The sequence below is a fragment of the Dipodomys merriami genome, unplaced genomic scaffold (assembly GCF_024711535.1).
Source record: "Dipodomys merriami isolate MVZ:Mamm:240054 unplaced genomic scaffold, mDipMer1.0.p SCAF_104, whole genome shotgun sequence".
Taxonomy (NCBI): Eukaryota; Metazoa; Chordata; class Mammalia; order Rodentia; family Heteromyidae; genus Dipodomys; species Dipodomys merriami.
In genome coordinates this window covers 3,907,593-3,934,203 of record NW_027202316.1, presented here as the reverse complement: position 1 = coordinate 3,934,203, position 26,611 = coordinate 3,907,593, and the positions used below count along the sequence as shown (strand labels likewise).

Here is a 26,611-nt window from a genome sequence, read left to right as displayed (position 1 = left end):
ATTATTATTGATGATGGTGGTGATTACAGATAATGGTCAAGCAGCAATGTTTTTAAAAAATTATTTTACTTTATTGTTATTATAAAGGTGATGTGTAGAGGGATTACAATTATATGGGTTTCCCAAAGTCAGAGCAGAGAGCAGTGATGTGCTCTGGTTCCCTTCAGACATCCTTTGAAAAACGTTTGTCTTCACAATGTTGGAACTGGGCATATGTGCTGGGAACCTAGGAATAAAATGACAGTGTTACTTTGCTTTCTCAGGTACAGGGAGAAATAACCATGAAATAAAGAAGACAAAAGTCTCCCTCGTGTACTGTGCCTGGAAGGAAGCAGTCTGTGTATCTGTACCACCATGAGAAGTTATTTGTTAGTGTTTAAGTTCAGACTCCAAAACTACCATAAGTACAGTGACGCTCAGGACCATTTATTTTATTAGTACTTATTTTATTTGTATTTATTTTTCTGAGCATACTCAGGCAGAAAAAAAGTATATTCTAGAAAACTAAAATGCCTAACTGTGACTAAAGAAAACATTTCATGGAAGAGTCCAGTGGAAATGAAAAACAACAACAACAAATTAGTTTCTCATGCTTCCATTTCTATTTTGGTCCTAGTTTCAGTCCATGTGCTAGAAAAGGAAATGGTCGGAGGTCAGATACTGTGTTAGGATATTCACAACTGTTAGTCACCAAGCTATTGAACTTCTCAGATGATCATTGTGAAGGTAATATTGTGTCACTATTTCTCAAGGGGAAACCCAGAGCTCCTAAATCACATTGTAAAAGAACATTGTAAAGCATAGATCCTTGCAAACTAACAGTGTCTGAGCATTATCAAGCCATTCACAATTCTGCAATGCCAGGGTCTTAGTGTGTTGGCATTTCTTTCCTCGTCCCTTTCTACTTTTAAAAATAATCATTTTGCTTTTGCTTGCTATTTTTCCTGTCCTCAATTCTCTAGAAATATGAAAATAACAACAACAAAAGATCCCAGGGTACCGATTCATTATGCTGGTCAATGTCCTATGGAGGTCACAGCCATCTAATATTGCTTAAGGTAAATTGATAGTGATTGAAAAGGCCATTTTAGAGAAATGCTCTACAAAACTTGGAAGTCTAGACAAAAATGTAGTGGTGGTGGGAAGCAGAGAAGTGGAGAGAATACTGAGAAAGCAATGGATCATTCCAGAGGTGGATAATGCAAAATAAACTCTAGGAAAAACTGACTTTGGAAAAGAGGGCAGAAGAAAAAGGACTATGCTAATGAAATCAGGCAGGTATGTCAATGGCCAATGAGGATATTGGTGGTATTGATGTGCTCTCACTACGTGGTGTCTTGTCCTCTGGGGGTCAAAATGTTGGGGGGCTGGGAATGTGGCTTAGTGGTAGAGTGCTTGCCTTGTTTGCATGAAGCCCTGGGTTCGATTCCTCAGTACCACATAAACACAAAAAGCCAGAGTGGTGCTGTGAGTCAAGTGGTAGAGTGCTAGCCTGGAGCAAAAAAGAAGCTCAGGGACAGCGCCCAGGCCAAAGTCAAAAGCCCCAGGACTGGGGAAAAAAAGAAAAAAGAAAAAGAAAGAAAGAAAAGAAAAAGAAAAAAACGTTAGGGTCAAATAGACTAGGGAGTTGAGAGGTCTGGTGAAAACAAAAACCAATTGGAAGAAGTGATGACATTAATCCTTTAGAGAGAAGGAAAAGTAAATATTTGTTTTTTAAAAAGCAAGGAACAGAAGAGAAAATGAACAAATAGAGAAAACCTGTAAATGAAGAAACTATAACAGAGATAAGAAATAGGTCTCAACAGGCAGAAGGACAGATGACACCAAACTGAAATAAATTTACACACACATATGATTGTATAAGTAGAAATATGCCAATTCTAGGGTAAGGGAATTCTCCTTAGAGACATTGGTCTGAACATCCATCTACTGTCTGACATTTTTGGTCTTCACATGGAAGAAGCATCTAGAAGTTATTACATCTTCTTAACCCCAAAGATTGCAAAACAGTCATTGAATGCCAAGACAGAGATGACCAAGACTTTTGATTTATCAGTACTGCATATATCTCCCAGTGTCCTTTGGGGTTTAAGGTTCACAAATGCAGGACAATTCTATCTTGAGAAGCTGGGGGTTGAGTTAAGGACAGTGATGAGGCCTTTTCTGGTCTCTCTTCTGGTGAGCGCTGGCTGATGTTGCTGTCTGTGTACAAGAGGTCTAGGCTGGGATCAAGGCATGTCTAGCTTCTCCGGGAGCAAGCCTTAGAACATCTGAAAATGTCCGATTTTATGCAAATTTGATGGACACAGGAGAGAGCACCAAGGATGATGGCTATGGGGCTTTTCACTTAAGGAGTTTCCTTTCCTAAATTCTATTCTAGAATTACCTAAATTCTATCCCATTTGATTGCCGTGGCTCAAATCCTAAAAATGTCTTTCACCCACACTGATGGAGAGCAGATGGTTCTGCGCATGTTGGTCCTCTATCTGGAAGCGGTCCTCTTTATATCACAGTCCAAATCCTTGTACCAGCTGCATGGGTTGGGCCTCAATTCCCTAGCAGAATTTATCTGTCTCATCTCTCTCTCTCTCTCTCTCTCTCTCTCTCTCTCTCTCTCTCTCTCTCTCTCTCTCTCTCTCTCTCTCTCTCTCTCTCTCTCTCTCTCTCTCTCTCTCTCTCTCTCCAGGCCTACCCATATAGAAAAGTAACTAATATTTGTTGAGTATCAACTGAGTATGTAACTCAGTAAGCTTTCATTAACAGCATCTCCCACAATCCCCGAGGAATTAATTATCTTTAGCATAAAACAGAAACTCAAGACTCAGAGAAGTGGACCCTTGCCCAAGGCCACACCCAATCCTAAGCAATGGATGGAGTAGCTAAACTTTACATTACAGTGCCTCAACCATGCCTGCTTCTTCCCATGAACTTCAAGCAAACAATCCCCACAGACAGACCTTTTAAGTGCTTAGTTTATTTCCATTGTGTTTTTAAAGCAATGTGTACTGTTTTGTTAGATCGCTAACAAAATTAATCCGGGCACCTAAGAAAGACCCCCATACTTACTTGCGGAATGAGTCAATTGGTTGAACGGCAGCAATCGTTTTGAATGTTACCGGATTTCATAGGGTAAATTTCCTCTTTAGCTTCAAAGCAGGTTCAAATCACATCCTTGATCATTTTGAGCAGGTTTTTTTTGTTTGTTGGTTGGTTTTATTTGTAAAATGGGAATAATTGTCCCTCCTCTCGAGTTACTGTGAGGATTTAGCGAGCTAAGGAAATGTGATGTGTTGAACAGCAGTGCCTAGAGTACAGGCCCTCACCATTTTGGTTAATAACAGACATAATCAATATAAGCCAGATTACCATCTTCACAAACACAGTACAAGCAAAGAGCAGTGTCCTTGAGTCACTACTAACCCCATTCTCCCAGGTCCCCCTCTTCCCTTCCGGCAAGCCCACCTGTGACCTTCCCCATCCCCTCCCCCCGCCAGGCCCTTCCTCCCTGCCGCACCCCACCTGTGTCGGTCCCTGGAAATTAGCCCCGGTGGGGTCATTGGGCCTCTGGAGGAGGGGGTGTGCTACAGAGTGGGGGACCTGGACTGAGCCCACCCCGGCTCTCCGACCAGCCTGGGGCTGGGACAGCAGGCGGGGCCGGGGCTCCAGGCGCTGGACTCTGGATCCCCACATTCTGGCGCCCGAGCAGCTGGTGGGCTCCTACACTGCCTCGGGCACCCTGGGCAGCGCCTGTGCTCGCCCTCTCCTTTCCGCCCTCCCCGCGTCTTAGCGCAGCGAGGGTCTGTCTGGGATCTGCGGGAGTCCCAGCCGGGCGATGGCCCGGTCCCCGCCCCTGCTCCTTGCAGTGTGGCTCAGTCCTGGCCGCCGCCAAGGGCTCGGCTGGGCGGCCTCTGACCCTCGCTCCTGGCCGGGAGGGGGCGGGCTGGACCGGGGTGACCACGGCAACAGCACAGGGTCGGGGGGGGGGGGGAGTCTCCAGGAGGGCATGGAGTGCCTGGGGTGCGAACCCGTGCATGGGGTGGGAGGGGCGTGTTTAGTAGGACGCGTTTCCAGCCTCCGTCCGTGGTGCCTGTGCGCACAAGTTTCACATTATGCAACACGACTCCTAATGAGTTAAGTCTGTGAGATTTCAACCCTTTCTTGTTTCCGCGAAGATTTCTCTAAAAAATGCTGCAGATTGTTAGTGTATTTCTTATTTGGATTCCCTTTTCATTTAAGCAATGATATTACATAATACTATAATAGGCGTGCACATTTTGTATTATATATTTCTCTTAATTTTTCCTACCTCCAGCTTTGATTCTTCAGGGGGAAGAAGACCCTCATTTAAGCAACACAATTTTTTTGTTAATTGTTTTTGAACAGTTACAGAGAATATAGGAATGAGCTTGCATTTAAAACAGTAGACAACTATAAATCTTAATTCTACAATATCACTAAATTAATAGATAATGTTTATGGCTTTGGGCTTGACTTCACACTTTAGAGTTGTCTTGAAAGCCAGATTCTGCTCTTAATCTTGAAAGGGTTAAAAAATATACTAGGTTCATGTCCTAGATTAAGTGGCTTATAATACATCAACAGGCTGTCCTAAGGTCTATGAGATCAAATTGCTCAAAATAAATGAAAAAAAGTTAAAAATATTTGTCATCTCAGTGCAGCAGTTTAGATAAGACTGGAGTAAATTATTTCCTAACCTTTTAGAAGACGAAAAGTTTAGTGACTAGTATTTATACACTTTGAATATTTTATACTTGAATGATCATCACGGTTTACACAAATGATTGTATATATCCATTCCCAACCAACAAATACCAAAGCCTCTGTGTTAGGGGCTGGTTAACATTTCAAGCTTTGCTCTAAAGGTGATTTTTATAGTAAACAGCAAAGCTGACTGCTGTTGTCAAAAGGTCATTTAGCGATTTGGAAAACAAAAATCATTAAGAGACAATTTAAGAGAAGTAGGCTAATAGATTGTAATTTAAAATATATATATTAGATCGTAAAAACCACAGTCTCAATTACCACTCACGTGAAATAGTTAATTGTTTTTGTTTTGAACATATATTTCGGGGGCATTAAAGAAAAAAATCCTCCTAGGTTTGTTAAACCTTTAGCAGAAGATTACAGCCAACGTTCGTCTTGGTGAATAGCTGTTTGTCTCACTTTATTTAGTTGGTATTGGATATTTGTCAATGTCATTTCGTATCTACAGAAAATTCTTACGCTTTATGGAGGTAGTGACTGTGTGTGCGTGTCTGCCGGAGGTCACATGATGGTTTCATCGGATTTGGTGAAGCAGCTTGACTTTTTTCCCCTTGCTTTTGGTGATGGTTGTGAGTGCAGAAGTTGATTGACAGATGCATGCCAGAAACCCCCATTCTCCTTTTCAAAGACAGCATATGATGGATTTCGATCTCCCAGCTCGGCAGGACCCTGGGACCATGCATGCTGTAATTGGTCAGGTATGGAGTCAGCCATTTCTCAACTCCCTGTTTTTTTTTTTTTCCACGAGGGTCTCACCATATGATTCACATAATTCATATTTACTGTACCATCTTTCTATCTGTATCTTCAGCTACCTGCCAGGGTAGTGCTGAAAGGGCAGAAGACAGAAGCCACCTATTAAATCCAGCCAGGAAAGCTCAGCTTAAAACTTCAATGCGATGCTCTTAAACAAAAACTAAAACAACAAAACCAACAACAACAACTACCAAAAAGAAAAAATCCAAGAATCTGTCTAAATCAAAGATTTAGCCTGGATTTTTTTTCCTTTAAGTGTATTTTAAGATTTTTTTTCTTTCTGTTTAGATTGTGATCTCTGGGAAAAATCAAGTATGAGAAGAGAATCAAGTTATTATGTTTCCTAGGTAGTTGTTAAAAATTTTAAAGTGTTATTTAGTATTTTTTAAAATTTGGATGATATTCTTCTGCCTCTCCCAATAGAAAATCTAAATATGGAAATACAAGTATATTTACTTTTAATCCTGGTAATGTGTGGTTGAGTCTGAGTACTAGTCATGTTCCTGGCTGCTGCAGAGGGGCAGGCTGCAAATTAAAGACTGTCAGAATCTGAAGGTCCAGGTGGTCTGCTCGCAGTTCCTAATGCAATCCAGCACAACAGCTTTAATAAACAGCTCTATGTAGTTCCTCCTCCTTGTATCCAGGGAGGTGAACTCGTCTGGACTGCAGTGATGAAATGCCAGGAGAATATTTCTCAGAGGCCTCCCCAGCTGATTTTTAGAGCTTTCCTGGTCTATCGTCTTTGTCTTCCAAATGGGTCAGTGAGTCCTTCTCTCTCTCTCTCTCTCTCTCTCTCTCTCTCTCTCTCTCTCTCTCTCTGATGCTGCTGCTCTCTGTGAAATCGGTACTTTGCGTTTGTGTTTAAATGTTTGCCTTGTAAGCTAAAGGAGAAGAGGAAAGGATCGTGGTATTTTCATTTGCCTTCCAATAACTGAACTGGTGAGAAGAATGATAGTAGTGGCTGCAGCAGGAGGGTGATTTTTTTTTTTTTTCTTCCCTGACGGTGATGGGGGTGGGGTGAGGAGAAAGGGAATATATATGGTTTGGAGATTTTATACTTTTCTACAATATATTTTGATGGGAAATTTCACAGTTATGCTCACTTAAAAATTGTTAACTCATAAATCAGAATATGGTTACGAATATTTATGAACTCTTAAAAGTTTTTTTTTCTTTTTGCCCACTTTCTAATCAAGACAAGCTGCCAAGGTGCTGGCATAAAATGTATTTGCTGTATGTTAATAGCATGGTGGAGAATATACCATCTCACTCTGTTTTCTACAAAATTATAGCAAATCACTTCAGGGTGCTGGAAGCACATGGTTTATTAATACCAGCTTGCCTCATAATGTATTTTTAGATGGAAAATGTCAGATATATAATACTGTGTTTTCACAGGCTCACACTATTTTAAAAGAAGTAGATGTTTGCTCCAGCAGAAAAAAATATTTTTTAGGACTCGCAAGTTGGTTCTATTGACAGAAAGTGAAGTCTGTGAGCATATTTTCAGGAGAAAATATACAAACTGATTTGACATACTGTTAATGCCTTCTTCCATGTAAGTGTTCTCTGATGAACAAATATATCACATTGAGCTCAGGTGATAGTGGTGTAGAGAATCAAATAAATATCTGATCAAGCAGGTGGCCTTTTAGTATGTAAATCAAGCTCGAGACCTCGATAACTGTCTTGTCTGTTTAATAAAACTTTTTCCCACCTTCATGTTTTTTCTTTCTCTATTTTATGGTGATGGTATTCAAAATTGTGCAAAATTACTATGCCTCTCTTCCACAGAAGAAAGAGACTTTTGTGTATATTTCTAGTGAAAAAAAAAGAAAATACTTCTAGTTTGTTATTCAAAATTGTTTATTGGAAATCAATTCTAAAGTTTCAAGTATATAGTTTTAAAAGGACTCACTCTCTATTTGACCAAACTAGATTTTTAATTTGTCAGCCTTTAAAATTAATTCTTATTATTACACATTTCAGTCTGACTCTTTGATAAGGCTCCATATGGCCAGGAACTATATATATTAATGACATGTTACAAATGCTTTATAAACAGTTTCATCCAAGTAGTCATATGGTTTCTGATCTTCTTTCTTGTAAATTATTTGTTTTAAAAGCCCATTGTCAAGACAGAAATTATGAAAGCAATGGTTCTGAAGATTGTAAAAGTTTCAGTTCTAAAAATACACAGGCTAAAATGCTTATTTTTATCTGAAGTGGAAACATTAAGTATTTAAAAGGGAAGAAAAAATAGCATGCAGTACAGCATGTATACCATGAAAATCAGAAAATCTAAATTTGATCTATGTGGATAAATACAAAAAGAAAAGTGGTATGCACATTTGAAATGAATTAATTTTATTCACTAGAGCATAGATAAGAACATTTACTCAATGGATTAAAGGGAAAATAAAGAGAGTATAATTGTTATTGCTTTGCAGCCACCCAAATGCCAGAGTGAGGTGGTATAATTTTCAGGTGTTGATTTAGATATCATAAACCTCCAGAGCAGGTGTGAATCGCCCAATTTGGTCATGAGAAGGCTGTGTCTGTTCTTCCTTAATGCATACTAAAATAATAATTATTTTTGTACTTTTCCTCCCTGTTCTTATTCCTGTTCCTCTATGGCTTTGGGTTGCATATCAAATAACCAGCTCCCATTCAGAATGCTGAACGATTCCCATGAAATAAGATCTGTAGGATTTTTTTTTTCCATTCACCTCTAGGATCAAATATCTACAGTTGTGTCACTGGAATGAAGAGCAGACTCATCAGTGCTGCTGGGCAAGGTCTGGCCCCGGAGCTCACTGGTTTCACAGGACAGAGATTGCTCATATTTGCCTCTCCCCCAGGATTTTCTCTCCCTCAAGCAAGCAATTAGGCAGTCTAGTACTTGGAAGAACAAACTCCCTGCCTAGTATGTCATGATGAAGAAACTTGGTTTTTGGAAATCAGACTGCATTTTTTGGGATTATCTGTAGCCATCCCAACCCTAGGAAGTACTGTTTTTACTCTTCAGTTGATTTCCAAATCAATCCAAGCTGAACATTGGAGGACATAGGGGTTTGATTTAATTTTAAATGAAAGGCTTGTATTTGTACTTCTCAGGGTCATTAAATGTTTACAGCATATTTTTTCCTTCAGATATGGGCTTGTGAGTGACAGATTAGTTCATCGGTATTTCGGTATTGCAGACGTCCTGGTTTTTTTATTATTATTATTGTTTTTCATCTTTTTTTTTTCTTTTTTTCTTTTTTGTTGGTCGTGGGGCTTGAACTTTGGGCTTGGGGGCTGTCCCTCAGCTCTTCAGCTCAAGGTGAGCACTCTACCGCTTGAGCCACAGCGCCACTTCCGGTTTTCTAGTGGTTAAATGGAGATAAGAGTCTCACGGATTTTTCTGTCCGGGCTGGCTTTGAACCATGATTCTCAGATCTCAGTCTCCTGAGTAGCTAGGGTTACAGGCGTGAGCCACCAGCGCCCAGCTGTTTTTCATCTTATGCAAATCTCCTCCCAGAGCTTTGGGCCCCAGAGGACCTGGCTAGCTGACCATTCTGATATGCAAGCCTGAAGGGTCCTGGTTGTATCTATAGAATGACTCTTGTAAACATGACAGAACAGAGGGTATTAATTGTTAACTAAAACAATAAATAAGGGAAATTAGATTTAAATATTTATGAAGAGTATCTAAGGGTTTTCCAGGTGTAGGAAAGCCACAGCTGGAATAAGTGTAAATTGCTAAAGTATTAATAGAAGCATGAACAGGCTAAGCACTGTATGTTCCAGTAGTATTATAAGTGTAATCAAAAGCTGTTTTCAATTTTCCTTATCTGTTCAATGGGCCTTTCCCCAGGTAGATGTAGACAATGCACAATTGAGAAAGCCAAGACAGTATAGTCTGTGTGTTGGGATTGGCTCAGGGTAGGTTGTGGGTTCCCCCTACAGGCGCCTTTGGCTTGCAGTAATTTGCTCATGTACTTTGTGTGTGTGTGTGTGTGTGTGTGTGTGTGTGTGTGTGTGTGTGTGTGTGAGTGTGTGGTCTCACTTCCTGCTCTGGTGTGAAACCCCAAAAATCTACTGTTTTATTATGAAAATAATTAATTATGTATGTTATAGTTTATGCTCTCCCTTGTTTTCTGAAGTGTAGCTTCAAGAATAATTTGCTTAATCTAGAACATATTCAAACTGATGCAAAATGGAAGTTGCCTAGGGAAAAGGGGGCCCTGGAGGTAAATAACCCCCTCAGGCTATTCAGATGGATGTTGTGTCTGATACATAAGAAATAAATTGTAGGGACCAACCTTACCTTCTTTATACACACATAACTCGCACATACTCAAAGAAAGAGCCATGGTTATAAGTGTGGGTGTGCAGTGTTTTGTAGATGATGTATATGGATAATACATTTGTATATTTTGGGGATATATATTCATAACTGCTTGAATTTAATTGAGAATACTTTTCTTTTGTTACTTGTGGGACTTGAGCTCAAGGCTTGGGCACTGTCCTTGAGCCTCTTTGTGCTCAAGGCTAATTCTCTTCCATTTGAGCCACAGTGCCACTTCCAGTTTTTGAGTGGTTAATTGGAGGACTGGGCTGGCTTTGAATCAGAGAATACTTTTTGGTCCATGGCATGATACAATGATCAGTATACTAGAAAAACAAATCAATTAAGGTTTACTCTTTCTGAATAGAAAATTGTGCTTGTATTCCCTTGGTAAGTGTTAGACTTATGAAAACTGAATTTATGCTGTGCATTTCTCATTGGTCTTCAGTACTTCATTTAAGAATTTGTTTAGATTTAGAGGTGTCTGATTTTAGCTTTTATGTTTTATCAGATCCATTCCATTTTTATTACCTTTAGAAGATCTTTTTTGCAGTGTTTTTAAATTGAAATATGCATTTAAATTTTAAAAAGCAATTTTGTCAATTAAAGTAAAATTATCAATATGGTACCAAGTAGTAATACTGTTAATACAAGTAACAATAACATTACTAATAAATACTACACAACCATTACATAAAATTAGGTTTTAAAATTTATATTTTATTATCTTTAAGTAGTTGTACAAACAAATTACCATTCAACAAGTCAGTCTATAAGTACAAAGCATTTTGACTTATGTCACTTCTTTCTGATATCAAGTTTTAAATTTTCTTTGTATTTCCAAGATCTATGAAGAAAGTGTCCCATGTAACTCGTGTCATTTTTTTAATTTAAAAAAGCTAAAGATGACCTACAGTTACATGAATAAGATGAGTACATTTCTTTTTAAACAGTGTCACCCTTTCCCCATTTACTCCCAACATTTTTCCTTCCTGACTCTCTCCCCCCAAGTTGTAAAGTTCATTTCCAACATAGTGTCTAATGAGTATCACTGCTGAATTAGTTCACCCTTTGTTCCACAATTTCTCTGCTTCCAGTTTCTTCCCCCAAATAAACTTATATATAAGACAAAAGGGTACAGAAATAAAAAAGTGAAAACAGCAAATAAACCAAAGAGGGAGAAAAAGAAAGAAAAAAGAAAGAACTACAAACAGTACAATTAAAAAAAAAAAACGCCTCTTGTTTCCAAAGTGTTATTTGGATTCTTCTCTCTAGTGTACATAGAACGGTGGCTTTGATTCTTTTAATTTATGCTTTTTTAAAATTTATGCTTTGATTCTTAGGTGTGGCTATTTTTGAAGGCAGTTTGCATGGTATATGCTTCGAGTGTGTAGAAACTAAAGTATCTACTAGAAGTTAGCCAAAGACATTTCCTCATTGGTGCTTTCCTTGGTTTGTAACCTCAAATTACCAAACTGTTCAACATTGATCGAAATGAGAATTTAACATGATTCTAATTTTCCATGACTCTAATTTTCATTTGTATTATCACATATAAAGCGTTGTGTTTTATCTAGCATTTGATTGAGTAAAAAATAAAGTTGAGAGTCAAATTCAAATACTAAAAAGGTACAATGCTTGATAAGAAATGTACTCATTATCTTGCCCATGTAATTGTAACCCCTCTGTACAGTATTTTCACAATAAAAAAAGTATGACTAAAAGAATGTAAACAAAGCTAAAAAATATGAACTGTAGAAGAAAATACAAATTATATCACTTCTAAATTATTTTGTATTTATTGCCAAACATTTACTTGGGAGATAATACCAGTTCTAAATATAAAGTTAAATCAACAATTATCTTTTTCTTCTTTCCTTCCTCTCCCTCCCTTTCTCCTTCTTTCCCTCCCTGCCTCTTTTCCTTCAGTTATATTTTTCCCTTTCTTTTCCTCCTGCTTCCCTCCCTTCCTTCATTCTCTTTCTACTACTTTTCTTCCTTCTTTTTTTAGTCATTTGTCGGCAAATATGTTTCCAATGAAACAAATCACTAGGTCAAGTCTTTTTTCGTATGAGAAAATTATTCTGTGGAGCCATATTGTCTTAAGTGGATCAAAATTATACTCAAGATTTTGACTTGTTTAGCTATTTGTGCATTTCTTCTGAATTTCAGTTTGGAGGAATATTGTAAGACACTGTCATCACATTTCAGTAAGGATTCATTTTCCTTTCCATTGTTTTCTTGTTTGTCCCAGTTCTATAAAGTGAGCCAATTATGGTGAAAATTGTTTAATTTTTTATTTGACAAATTTCCTTCTTGGGTTGCCCTGTGGTTGTGTTATTTTCATTATCCCATGTACATATGATTATATTGTTACTTCAGAGCTAACTTTATAAATATAAAACTATAGTTTATAGGTAGTGGCTGTGATGATTTATATTTAATGATATTCTCTAGGTTTTGTGAACACTTTATTTTCAAGTCAGCTGGTCTCCAGAAAATACCTTTTGTTTTCTCACTAGGTTTAAAGCCTCTGTAATATGAAGCACTTTCTCCACAGAGATTAGCTCTTGAGCATGCTTGGTTCTGATTCTAGTGAGCCACAGCACTCCTTCCTTTAAGCAACCATTTTGCTGATCATAAGATCAAGGGGAGGAAGCAAATAGGAATAAATGAATATTCTAAATTATACCCATTTTCCGTGTATTCCCTCTTAGGATGTCAATTATTGCAGTGGGAAGGGAGGCCCAATAATTCCTAGCTCTCCTTTCTGGAAGTCAAAGATACAAATGACTGCATTGACAACACTAATAGAGAGGTTAGAGTCTCAAAGGCCTTGCTCTGGTATTTTCTGCTCTTCTGTCACTGTCATTTCCCCATCAGCCTATCTTTCCTCTGTAAACTAGTGCGGGTGTGAGGAGTAAGAAGTGAAACGTGAGTGAATGTGGGCTGCTCAGGTAGGAAAGGACACTGGAAAAAAAGACGTGACCTCAAGAACCTGAAGCAAACATGTAGCTGAAAATTCACCAACACATTTGTTTCTTTAGTTAGAACTTTTGTTATTTTCTAAGCATCCTTCATCTTCATCTATCAATAGAGATTATGTAAATAGAGGGTAAAATTATACTCCAGAAGAAGAGGAAATACAGCCCAAACAAAAGTTCTCCGTGTTTGCATCAAGTACTAATTTCAAAATTCAGGAAATCTTAATATTCTTCTTTAAAAAAAATAAGATTTTAACCAAAGCTGGACACTGGTGGCTCACACCTGTAATTCTAGCTACTCAGGTGGCTGAGATCTGAAGATTGGAGTTCAAAGCCAGCCAGGGCAGGAAAGTCCGTGAGACTCTTATCTCCAAAAAACTGCTTAAAAAAGCTGGAAATGGTCCTGTGGATCAAGTGGTAGACTGCTAGCCTTGAGCATAAAGAGGCTCAGGGACAGTATACAGGCTCTGAGTTCAAGCCCCCAGGATCAGCAAAACAAACAAAAGAACACTCTGGAGCGGTGAAACAGTAAGATCTGTGTATTTTACAATTTTGATTGTGTATGTGTGTGTGTTGGTGTGTGTGTTGGTGTGTGTGTGTGTGTGTGTGTGTGTGTGTGTGTGTGTGTGTGTGTGTGTGCTGATACTGTGGCTTGAACTCAGGGCCTTGTGTTGTTGCTTGTTTTTTTCACTCAAGGCTGGAGCTCTACTACTTGAGCCATACCCCTACTTTCCACTTTTTGCTGGTTAGTTGTATATAAAAGTTTCTTGGGTTTGTCTGCCCAGACTGCCTTCCAGCCATGATGTTCACATCTCAGTCTCCTAGTAGCTACGATTACAGGCATGAGCCATTGGTGTCCTGCCACAGAACTTTTAATTTTTCATGATTAGAGATTTTTTTTAAAGAAAACCTCTGGTGCTAATGCTAAGGAATTAAAAAAAGTATACTTTTAAAAGGTTAAACGTCTATTATGTGGTGTTCTAGCATATATAACAACTGGAGCAAAGTCCTCTTTAAAAGAATACTATGTAACTAATATCGGTGTTGATGGTTGTAGCTATGTATGAATACAATAAAACTATGACATTGTATACTTTAAATGCATAATTATATGATACCTAAGTTACATTTCAATAAATCTGTTAAAATAAATGAAAAAAGAATACAATGTAATCATTTATACCAAACTTAGATCTTAGTTCAGAATTCATATACAATTTTTAAATGAAATGTTTTACTGCTGCGATAAATATTGTATCAACAGAAGCTTGTTACCAGAAATCCTAATTATTATTGAAGATATACAGGTGAAAAAGTAGATAATTTCTTAGATTGTCAGCTCCAGTCCTCCAATTCAAGGCTGGCATGGATAGAAATGGAGCTGGCCAGGCCGATCTAGGCTATAGCCAGCCAAACTTGTTTCCAAGAGAGCTGGTTAATTTTGCCCACCTTAAATAATACAAGAAAAGAAGACTTTTCAACCTTTTCTTCCAAAGGTTGGGAGATGGGACAAATGTAAAATGCTACTTAATGTGGATGAATAAAGCCAAGAACATCAAACTCATTTCACTTAGTGTCAGCCCTGGTAATTCATCTTTGTGGTCAGGGAAAACTGTGGTCTCTGGGCTGAAACAATTTTATCCCTTTTTAAAAAAAAACCAGAATGTTCCAGCTTGGATCTTATATCCTTAGGGTTACAATATTGAATTCTGAATCGGGGAACTTAATCTTGCAGCCAGATTTGACAAGATGCTGGTTGAATGGAAGGCAGAGGTGGTAATTTTAAGATGAAATGCTGCAGGTCAGAATTTGGGGGAAAATAGGAGATTTTGTGGAAATCTGACTGTAATAGACACATTCCACATTTGAAAATTCCTCTCTTTCCATGTCTACAGAGAGTATTCAAATGTCTTTGAAAGGGAAATTTCTGCCAGAATCATTTTATGTTTCAGATTTTAAATTTTTACTTTTTTCTGTTTCAAATATGTTATGGATTAATCTTTTACCTATTTTACCTATCTTTTACCTATTTCCAAGTGTATTTCGTGGTGTGTGCCTAACATTGCTGATACAAAAAAATGTCAATAGTAATATTCAATGGTTTTTGTGAGTGAAGGACAACATTATTTGCTTAAATCTAAAACAATCATTCTTTATTCCTTGGTAGAACGTTTATGAGCTAGACTCATGATTTTTTTTGAAAACTTTTTTTTTTCATTTACAAACTTACATTTAGATTTTCAGAGACTAAAGGATTTTGAGTAAGAACAAAAATGAGGCCATCTGGTAATTAAAGTAGTTCAAATATACATACACAGAAACTCTTGAAGCCTATTAAAAATACTTGATTACTTCATCTCTAATAACCTAAAGATATTTTAAAGTTTTTTCAATTTTAATTTATGAAAAATTTAATTGCATGTAACAAAGTGTTCTTTCTTTTTTTTTTTCTATCTGCCAGTCCTGTGACTTGATCTCTGGGCCTGAATGCTGTTCTTCAGCTTTTGTGCTCAAGGCTAGCACTAGATAGAGCCACAGCTCTACTTCTGGTTTTTTTGTTTTTTTTTGGTGGTAAGAGACTTACTAACTTTCCTTCCCAGGCTAGCTTTGAACTACAGTCCTCAGAGATTAGCTTCCTGAATATCTAGGATAACAGGTGTGAGCCACCAGTGTCCTACTGACTGAAAGTATTCGTATCAACTCAATTGTTAAATAGAAGGAAAAATTCCTTGAGACTTAATTGTCAAGATTATTGTAGGAATGTGAGTACATCATGAATCAGTGTCCTGCAAAGGGTTAGCTGTGGATATTTCCTTACAAAACCAGGGGAGAGAGGAGAGTTAGTTTACAATGTACTTTCAATGTATGGCCATGTGCTAAAACACATCACCTGAGGTAGTTTTCTTCCTTTCTCCAATTCCTTGTCAAATAGAATGGAAACAGCCAGTTCAGGTAGAGAGCAGAGTAACTAAATTAAGTCAATAGAAAATTTCAGGTTCACAGAACGCAGACACAATTCATGATTTAGGAAAGCTACAAGGTACACTTTAAAAAATTATAAAAGCAGGTTTGCATGTTACCAGCAAACAATTTGAACAGCAGCTAAAAATAATATGCCCTACCATAGCACTTGCCCCACCTCTGGGACAATCCCAAGAAATTTCTTCTATGCATGTATATACTTGGAAAATATTTATAGGATTCATGTAGATTCATGTTCACCATAGAGTTCTGCAATTTACTGGTGATTTTTAAAAAATTGGTGGTGAATATCTTCTCATATTACTCTAAATATATTCACATTATTTTCTCTTCAAGTCAAGGTTTTACTATTTTCCCCAGGCTGACCTGAAACTCCTTGATTCCAAGAGATCTTCCTTTCTCAGCCTCCATGTTACAGGGATTAGAGGAGTGTACCATTGTGACCAGCTCTAAACATGCATTCTTCAATGTGTTATCCTGTTTTATTGACATTCAGTGTTCGTTTAATTTTCTCTTTTGATGAGTATGTCATTTTTTTAGTCTAAGAAGTAGAAAATTTCCCCTTCTTTCAACATAAAAGATTCTAGAATATTCCAAATAGAATTTGCTTTTCAGAAAGAACTCACAAATAAGAGAGGGTGAAGTTAAAGTCAAAGGCAGCTTTATAACAGAGTAAAGATACTGTTATGTTGAACACCCAAAGTAATTAAAAGAACAATGGAGATCACATTATCTTCTCTAATAGTAAAGAAATAAGAACAAGAAAGTACTACATAAAAGGGCAGATTTCAGCTGTACACATTATGACTTTGAAACCTCTGTGTTGTTTCAAGCCAACAACCAAGTTGAACAAAATACATAACCTCTTTTCTTTTAAGGGCCTCAATAATATTTATTCGGATAATTGATGTAGATCTATGTTTCCAATACATCATTCCACCAGTCTATATAGATTAGTGAAAAAGAGACCAGAAAAAATTCATGGTAATTAATGTCAGTTAAATTTCTATTTTCCATATTTCATGTTGTCAGGCTAATCTTTCAATTCTGATTCATAGGTTAAACAATACAACCTGGAGAAGGGCGGGATAAAAATGGATCAAATGCAGCTCTTGGATTTTACTAACTTCAGTGTTCTCAGAGGAAAACATGTAGCAACTATTTAAGAGAAAGTATTAGAAGTTATGTTTTATATTTCTTTTAGGATATGTCTCTGTTCATTTATCCCAATCATATTACCTTACAAAAACAGAAAAGAAAATGAAGTAGGTGCTGCAGTCTTACATTTGAATATGAGAGGGAGGAAGGCGAGCTGACTGTGAACTATTTCACTGTGCAAATTTCCAGAATCAACTGCATGGATCTGCCTGCTGTGTGGAGGTCCTATGTTTGCTTTTCTTCTGTTTATCTGTCCACGTGTTAGGGCATTTCAACGGGCTCCCTTCTTGATGCTTGAAACTGACGGTCAAGAACAAATTGTTGCTGGGAGCCAGTGGCTCACGCCTGAAATTCCTACATACTCAGGAGGCTGAGATCTGAAGATCACGGTTTGAAGCTAGCCTCAGCAGGAAAGTCCGTGAGACTCTTATCTCCAATTAACCACCAAGAAAAGCTGGAAGTGGCGCTGTGGTTCAAGTGGTAGAGAACGAGCCTTGAGCACAAAGAGGCTCGGGGACATGCACAGGACCTCAGTTCAAGCCCCATGACTTGCAATCAAACAAAAAGAACAAATTACCGCAGCTCTCCCAATAGGCGCCAATCATTCTTTCTGTTTCCTGGAAGTGGAGACTGGCTCCACAAGGCAGTCATACTGCTCATGACTGGAAAATGTAGGACTTAAACCCAGATAGTCCTTCTAAAGTACACGGTTTCCCTCAACCACACTGCCTACCTACTGCCTTTTTAAAAAAATGTCGTCTTCTTCTTTTTTCGTTTTGTCAGTCCTGGGGCTTGAACTCAGTGCGGAAGTGCTGTCCCTGAGCTCTTACAGACTAGTGCTCTACCACTTGAGCTACTGCACCACTTCACATTTCCTGGTGGTTAATTAGAGATGAGTTTTAGGGACTTTCCTGACCCACCTGGTTTCAAACCGAGGTCCTCAGATCTCAGCCTCCTGAGTAGCTAGGATTACAGGCCTGAGTCAGCAGCGCTGGTCCTTGGCTGCCTCTTAGAACTACCAGGGCCAACCTTTGAAAATGTAGTGGGTACAGGGCCTCTCTCCAGAAGGTCTGACTCAGATTCTCTAGGTGGGATACGAATAGTAGTAGTTTTTGAAAAAGCTTTCCAAGAGCTGGAGGTAGAGTTTACCCCTACAAAGTGTGCTTAACATGTAAGCTTTGGCTTTCTAAGCACCCATAAAAATAAAAAGCAAGCAAAAATTTAAAAAATTGTTACAATTAATGCCATGAAGATTGAATGACATAGCTCCTAGAGATACACATATGGTCAGATTATCACATCCATATACTGGTGGCTCATGACTGTCATCCTAGCTCACAACTGTCATCCTAGTTACTTAGGAGACTTGGAAGTCAATGGATATAGAAAAATCTGTGGCAGTCCATCTCCAATTATACAGCAAAAAGCTAGATTGGAGCAGTGGGTCAAGCAGTAGAGTACTGGCCTTGAGCAAGAAAGCTAAGAAAGAGTGCCAGGCCCTGAGTTCAAGCACCAGTAATGGCCCAAAAAATAAGCAAAAGGACAAAAACACAATTAATGATAACCTCCTAATTCATAAAATATTTCAAGAAACATCCCACTTATTCCTCTCTCATTTCTTTCTTTACTTTTTCTCCTCCTCTTCCCCACCTACCCTTTTAAGAAATCATGACCTATTTATTTCCTGTACTGTACACAAGAAGTTTGTTGTTGCAATCAATATCTGTATCATGTTATCCTGAAAGGTGTTTCTTTAATAAAATACAAGATATTAGGATAGACCATGACATCAGAAGGCTTGCTCCTAACTGAGCAAGAATCACACTGGCCTCAGAGTGTCAATTCCTACAGGTTCAAGAGCTGTGCCTTCAGCCAGGGCAAACCTAAAGCAAGATCGCTGTGTGTGAGAAATACATTCCCACAGACAACTTCAGAGACATTTTGAAAGGAGACATATTAGTATGATTCTGATGGCGCCCTGACTATTTGAGATTAATAACCTCAGAAACACTTTTGTCTGCTTTACTTTTAACTAACAAACATTTTTACCTATGGACCATGAACCTACACAGCATATACTTGTCTTTCAACTGATTAAAAATTTGGCCTGAATCTGAAATCAGAGTATTAAGTTTGCTAGAAGTTTGCTTTCTCTTTCCATTCTTCACCAAAATTTCAACTCAGTTCCAGACAGTTCATTTTAGGCACTAATTATAATCCTTGATCTGATCATTAAGATTATGACAATGGGAAGTCAGGAATTCTACAAAAAAGAAACATACTTCTTAACTCAGAGTTGGGAAATTTTTTATAGTCATGTTGCAGCAATACTACTTCAATTCCATCTCTTTAGAAATTAATCTTTTATCCTGCTCTACTGTTTCTTTCTGTAAATGGCACTTCCAGTATTTGTGAGATGGAAAAAAAATCTCTTCTATAACTAATAAGTTCATTAAATTTTCATTAGATGTTAATATTGTGTGTGTGTGTTATGGATTAGCTCCAACCAGATTTAACTCTCAATTATGTCCTTTAAGTATTAGAAGGAGTTCAGTTATATCAGAGCCCATTGGATATATGGTTGGGAAATAATCTGGTGAATAATCTTGGTGAAATGAACAGACACATCCTTTCACAGAAGAGTGCTTTCTGTTTTGGAATATTACAAGGGAATGCTTGGTAATGAGAGTGAGTTGTATTTTTCAATTTAGTTTTTGGCCTGTAGCCAACAATCCTTTAGTCAGGCATAATATATTTAATATCATATACTCCCAATGTCTCCACACATACATCCTCCTCTCAATGACTATTTTGAATCGCAGGGAGGTCACATGGATGTTGTTCAAATGGATGGGCTGAGTGCTGATACTCTCCTGCCAGGGCCCAGCAATGTGAGGAATTGGGTTGACCCTGGGGGGAGAGCGTGAAAACACACTAGGTCCTCCACAGTAGACAAGGACATGAGGTGGTTTTGTGCCTGAAGTCTTCTTTTCATGATAAGAAAAGCTATTCAGGATCTCTTCCTTCAATATTCTTGATCAGTTTTTCTTCTCAGTAGGATCAAATCTTTTCCTGGAAAAAGGAAATGTGAAAAGGAAATGATACTTATCTGAAGTTCTGCTTCATGAAACATTATATATACATATATATATATATATATATATATATATATATATATGTTGGGTTATTGCCATGAGGTTGACATTATGCTGAAAACTAAATGAATAGAAGAGTATATTCTCGGACCACCACCTGTTATTTAAATTTAGGACAAATTATTAGTTACATTAATAAAAAATAAGAAGGTACCTCCCTCCTGAATTTATTCTTCTTGGAGTTTTAAGGGACAGTAAATAAGTAAAAAAAAAAAACAACTTGCTTTACATGCTCTCCTGTCTTCCTGCTACATCTGAATGTTCAGAGTTTGGCTCAACTCTTGTCAGCATCCACATTCTACTTTGAATGAAGAGAATTGTACACTTGTCCTCTATTTACCCTTGATAATGACCTCTAGTGTTTCTCTATGAGTCTCTCTGCTGTCATCTATGTCCTGTAATCACAAGCATATAGCCTTGGACCTAGACTCAGATATACAATTTTTTTGGATAGTGAGAAAATTATCCATTCAACTAATACTTACCAGTATTTGTTCAGCAAATTTCCAAGTCCCAGATGTTTTGGAATTGAAACTAGATATAGATATAGGTAAACAGACACAGTAATCTCTCCCTTTTCTGTATAAGTATAAATCACATGTGGTTATGGAATGTTCATGGGAAAGAAGTTGTCATGACCCAAGACCCTTGTTTGTAACTCAACTTGTCAACTAAGTTAACCGTGTTCAGTAGCCAAATCTTGGTGAGCCTCCTTTTCTTACTTATGTTTGGATCTCTTCTATTATCGATCTCTTTCATAGTAAGATCTCTTATGTCATAGCTCTCTTACATAATAGATCTCTTACAACATAGATCCCAGGCTTTTTCTGACTGGTCCCTAAGCATAAGATCTTTTCCTACTTAGAAAAATATAGAAGATGGTTCTTGCAAAATGTGTTTATATGCATATCTATTTTCCACGGGCATTTTTGCAATAATTAAAGACTTTTCATTTTGCCTCTTTCTTTCCTCATGCCACCAACTCCCTCCCACCAGCCACATGACAAATACCTGCAGTAACCCCTGGACCGTTCAGCCTAGTCAGTAAATCACTTGTGACATTTCTTAGGCCTTGAAACATCTTGAGTTTTGGGTGATAGAGGAATTCTTCTCCCACATTCTTTGTTAAGTTTGTTCTTACTTGAGCTTGTCCTAAGTGATTAAGGTGTAACTGAGTATAATAACAGTTCAGGATGACAAGGCTGTGGTACCCACCTACCAACACCAAAGAGCTTACACTGTATTCAATTTGATTTCATTTTCAAAAAAACTCATACCTACATTTAGGAATTTATATAGACCATAGTAGACAGTAAGTAGATAGGTGATAAGATAGAGACAGGTGATAGAAAGTAGATAGATAGAGAGTAGGTAGGTAGACAAGACAGATGATAGATAAAATATAGAGAGATGACATACAGATAAGTATATAGATACTGAAATATCTTGAGATTTGTAGATGTCATTAGATAACTGAACATGCATAAAAACCATAGACTTGCGTATCATTTCTAAATGACTCCATGTTCCTGACCACATATATGGTATATATTTGTGTACATTTGAGGGAAGCTAGGAGGAGGACTCAGAATCAGAGGGAAACGGGAAAATACACAACAGAGGGGCCCATCAGCTGCACTGGACATTGATGAAAAGGAACTGAGCAGCTCAAGGGCAGCAATGGGAGGGAGGGAGGGAGAGGGAAAGAGGGAACAGCTAACACTAAGCAAAAGGAAAGAAATGTACATACCACCCTATGTGGAAGAAATAGTTATATTGTCAAAGTCATAGAATTCACAAACTTTAGAGACCATGATAATGACAATTTTCCTTGTGAAGGTTAAAATGTGTTTGTGAAATTAACTAAGTATTATTATCCCATAATACTTTGAAATTTATAAAATTTATGTAATCACTCAATAAAAAGTTATTAAAAAAGAAATACTTGTATTGTCAAAACTTGTAGAGTTCATAAGCTTTGTAGACTATGATAATGACAATTCACCTTGTGAAGGTTAAAATGTGTTTGTGACTTTAGCTAAGTATCACTATCCCACAGTACTGTGAAATTTAGGTAATCACTTAATCCCAATAAAAAATAAAAACAAAACTATGGACATGTTTTATACAGTAATTTTAAACCAAGGATAGATTTAAGAAAACTTAACCCATAAAGAGTATGATATAAATTGTGTTAGTTGTGGGAGGAGCAAGGGAAGAATGGATAGGCCAACCCATTAAGCCCAAAATGACCCAACACAGCAGTGAGCATCAGAAGGTTAGCTTTAGAAGACAGATGCCAGAGTTGGACGTAGATTCTAATAGTATTGACACAGGTATGTCCATGGGATGTTTGAAATTTGCTGTCATTTACCATTTGGCCACAGAGAGAGGAACTGTCTCATTCCTTGTAGAATCTTTAGGTCCCAGTGGAAGTCTTTGTTTATAAGCTACTTGAAGCCATTGTTTTTACACATCTTAGCACAGTGTTTTGCACATAATAGGTACTCAGTAAAGATGTGAGGAATGTAAAGAGTGCATGAGGTTTCCATAAAGGTTGTTTTCCATGGCCAGTCAGAGATAGTTCTGACTCTATTTCTATTGCCACTCAGAACCTACAGTTACCACAGTGACAATAACTTGGACCCATCAAGCATGTGTATGTGGTGTCAAGTCCCATGTCATAATGCACTATATATGTGGCTGGTTAAGTTGCTGTTGTTGTGGGAATCATAGACTTTTCCCCATCTCAAAGAAGCCCTGGCCAGCCATCCTCTCAATGCAAAAGTAAAGCCTAACTTCCTCTCCTAATCCTAGATTGCATCTCATCACTAGCTCATGTGTTATCTATATTACAACTCAGGCCTTGGTCTCTTTTGTAAGTAATACTATAACACAATCATTTAAAGTCCACTCTTACATTGGCTAGTACTTGTTGGGGAGAACTTTTATATTCTAATCACAGTCTTGGAAAGAGAGAGCAGTTCAAGAGCTGGTCCCAATATGTATTCACATTCTGTGTATGGTAACAGAAGATACATCATTATTTGTCTCCTTGAGGTAGATGATAATGATTTTCCTTTTCTTAAGTACAGATTTTGTACAGAGGAGTCTCTCAAAAGTTGGAAAAGTGATCAAACTTTTAGTTCTTATAATAGTTTAAGAATGAAAGGCAAGGAAAGGGAGACAATGACCAGGGGAGGAGACAGTTTAGAGGAAGTCAGGTAGCGCCTGACTGCCTGTTTGGGGGATAGTGGGCACACTGGCTAGGGAGTTGGGGCCTAAGCCAGTAGATACACCTGCATTACTTGTAGCTTCCACACACTATCTCAGAGGGAAATTCCTCAGTGTCTGTCTCTGTCTAGACTGGCAGCACTTTATGACTTAATACTGACTTGCATATAATTATTTTGCTGTATCTAGTGCTCACCTGTGCTGCCCAGCGGAATAAGAACCACATTGGACTAGCCCCATCTATCACTCCCCTCTTTCTACCGTGCTCTTCAGCCAAATGTCCTCTGGATTGTATAAAGAATGATAGTTACTTAAAATTTTTTGGTAGTACTATTGCTTGGACTCAGGGCCTCAAGTACATTATAAGTTGAGCCATTTTTTGACTCTGACTTTTAGTTGTTTTTCCAGCTAGAGTCTCATGCTTTCTACCCAGCTTGGCCTTGGACTGTGATCCTCCTACTAATACTTTCTGCCCTACCATGCCTAGTTTTGTTCTTTGAGATAAGGCCTCACTCTTTCCCCTCCACCAATGCTGGCCTCAAGCTACAATCCTCCTAATCTCTGCCTTTCAAGTAGCAATGATTACAGATGTTAACTGTTGTGCCTATCAGGGCCTGTTATTCCTAATATGATAATTAGACACATTGTCCATTCTGCTCAAGGTTTACAACAGTGCAATCAGGCTAATAGAAGAGCTTCTTTAAAGGTTTTTGTTTTTTTTTTCCGTTCTGGACATTTGGAAGATACCCAAATTAAGCTCCAAGACCAGCTTCAATGGATAAATTAAACCAATTGTTAAGGCATTGCTGGACCATGGAGTAAGGGGATTTGAACTGTGTTCTGATATCACCTGGCTGGAAGGCCCCCAGGAGACAAATGATGGCACTCTAGGGTACATTTGGTCTAGGCTGTACCGGGCAAACTGGTACTTTATGCATGTAATTCACAGGGATGGTACTTTTCTGGGACTAAAAAGCCAAAGAGAACTCGTATTAATTGCAATTAAAAATCTACCAAAGACCAAGGCTAGCAATACTGTGCACCTGTTCTACTCCAGGCCTGTGAGAGATGCTGGTGTTTGTCTTCTCACTCCTTAGGCGCCACCCCTGATTTGCCACACACAGAACTGGCCCTCTCTTTCTGCAGATCACCAATAGAGAGGCAGTGTCTGGATTCTCCGCACAGATGCCCTCTGTTTCCCTACAATCCTTCTCTCCCTGTCTCCTTTTGGGTCTGTTCCTCAACTCTGCCCAAGGTGGCTGACATTTGAAGGTGAGAAAAAGAACAAATCCTATAAGGTAATTCTGTCACTCGCTTCATCTTCATAATCTTCCCTGAGCTTCCTGCACTGCTCACCCCATATTGATTGTGTCACAGGCTATAGCAGACCAAGGCAGGGGGCTGCAAACCTTTCCATACAACCCTTGCCTGTGTGCCTGTTTCGGCTGGGAGAAGAAAAGCCTGCTGTGAAAACAATCAGTGCATTTGCCTTAGATCTAAGTGACTCCAACTAGGTCGATGCTTCATGCTGATGTGTTGAAAACATTTAAAAAATTTCTCAGAGTTTGATTTCCACGGGAACATTGTGGCTGGTGTGTCAGTGTTATTTTTCCCCAAAGCAGCTGACAACTGCTTCCTGCCACAGCTCACAAAAGCAGTAGGAAAAATGGAGGCTTTTTTTGTGATGGATATCTATGAGAAATGCATTTGGAGGCCAAGAGTAGGGAGCATGTGTGTGTGTGTGTGTGTGTGTGTGTGTGTGTGTGTGTGTGTGTGTGTGTGTGTGTGTGTGTGTGTGCAGATTTGGTTGATAGATGTTATCTTGGATCTGCATGGTAGGTTTGTTTTGATTTGTCTTATTTTATCCCTCAAGTGAGTCTGATCTGATGATGTAAGAAAATAAATGCAAGAAAATGGACTACTTTTTGCTTTGGTTTGAAGTCTTAAATTTTTTTGGTGTGGATCCCGATTTTCTGAATACAAGTCATTGGTCATAATGCCAGGATTGCTTTATGTTAAAGACCCATCCAAACTCTTCCGATTCTGTTTCTGTTCACAAGAAATCAGATCTCATTATATTTTGGCATCAGTTGGTGAAAGAAGCATCACAAATAGTAGCCATTTTCACCAAAATTCATATGCATTCACAAGGCATAGTTTGGTGGTGTGATGTGTTAAAGGAAAGTTCAATTTAAAAGAGCCAGGGTCAGCTGAGCACTGAAGTCATGCATGTAATCCTTGTCACTAAGGAGGCTGAGATCTGAGGATCATGGTTTGAAGCCAGCCTGGGCAGAAAAGTCCTTGAGACTCTCATCTCCAATTAACCAGCAAAAAGCTGAAAGTAGAGGTGTGGCTAAAGTGGTAGAGTGCAAGCCTTGAGCAAAAAGTTCAAGCAAAATCATGAGGGCCCAAGTTCAAGCCCCAATACTGATAGAAACAAACAAAAATAATAAGAAAATGCATAAAACAGTCAGGGTCACAGTCTGTGCAAGTATATTACATCTGCTCACACTTCTAAGTCCTGCACTCTGGTTATTAATAGAGACATCCAGGATTTCTTTTCTTCATTTTGTTTTGAACATCAATCAAGTAAGTTGCACCTTCTAAATTATTTTATCTAGAGAGAACTCACTTGAAATTTAAAAAAAATTACCATGTGGCTTGATAGGCTATCTTTGGCTGCGTCAGAGTTAGAAATCAGTGGCTCATCTGCCAAGTTCTACAAAAAGTTTGTGTGTCAGTTCAGCTGAGATTTCCTTGCAGTGACATCATTTACATAAAAATACTGAGGTTTTCTCATAGGTTTTCCTTGAGTTACGTTACCCTCCTTGCTGTTTACAGGACAGAACTGGATGTTTTTTGTGATTATCCAGAGGAAATGGGGAGCGTTCTTCTTTAAGTATTATGTTGACTTTTCAGAATGCCTACCCATAAGATAAAATCTGTGCGTTGTATAAAATTGAAGGGAAAACATCACCAGGTGTCCTCTGGTCCAATAAAGGACATTCCCTTTTACTCTGATTTGCTGCTTTCCCCTAAAGGCTAAGTTCATTGGATGCCAGATTTTCTCCTTAGTTTATTAATTGTTCTCATTTACGGTTAGTTGTGAATCTATTGGTGACATTCTGAATTATTTTACTGTACACTTACATTGAATATATCTTCCTCCTCACTTCTCACCTATGTGACCATTAGAGTTTATGTTCTAAATATAAATTGCATGC

The 26,611-nt window shown here is 38.1% G+C and overlaps 1 protein-coding gene across 1 annotated transcript in view; it reads left to right on the top strand.

Annotated features, from left to right (window-relative positions):
- The first annotated feature begins 5,378 nt into the window (after positions 1 to 5,378).
- The window catches only part of Pou6f2 (POU class 6 homeobox 2), a 400,415-nt gene continuing 379,182 nt past the window's right edge, over positions 5,379 to 26,611 (top strand). Inside the window, exon 1 of the mRNA XM_069998484.1 lies at positions 5,379 to 5,483. Coding sequence (XP_069854585.1) covers positions 5,379 to 5,483 — 105 coding nt within the window. The remainder of the gene's footprint in view (positions 5,484 to 26,611) is intronic.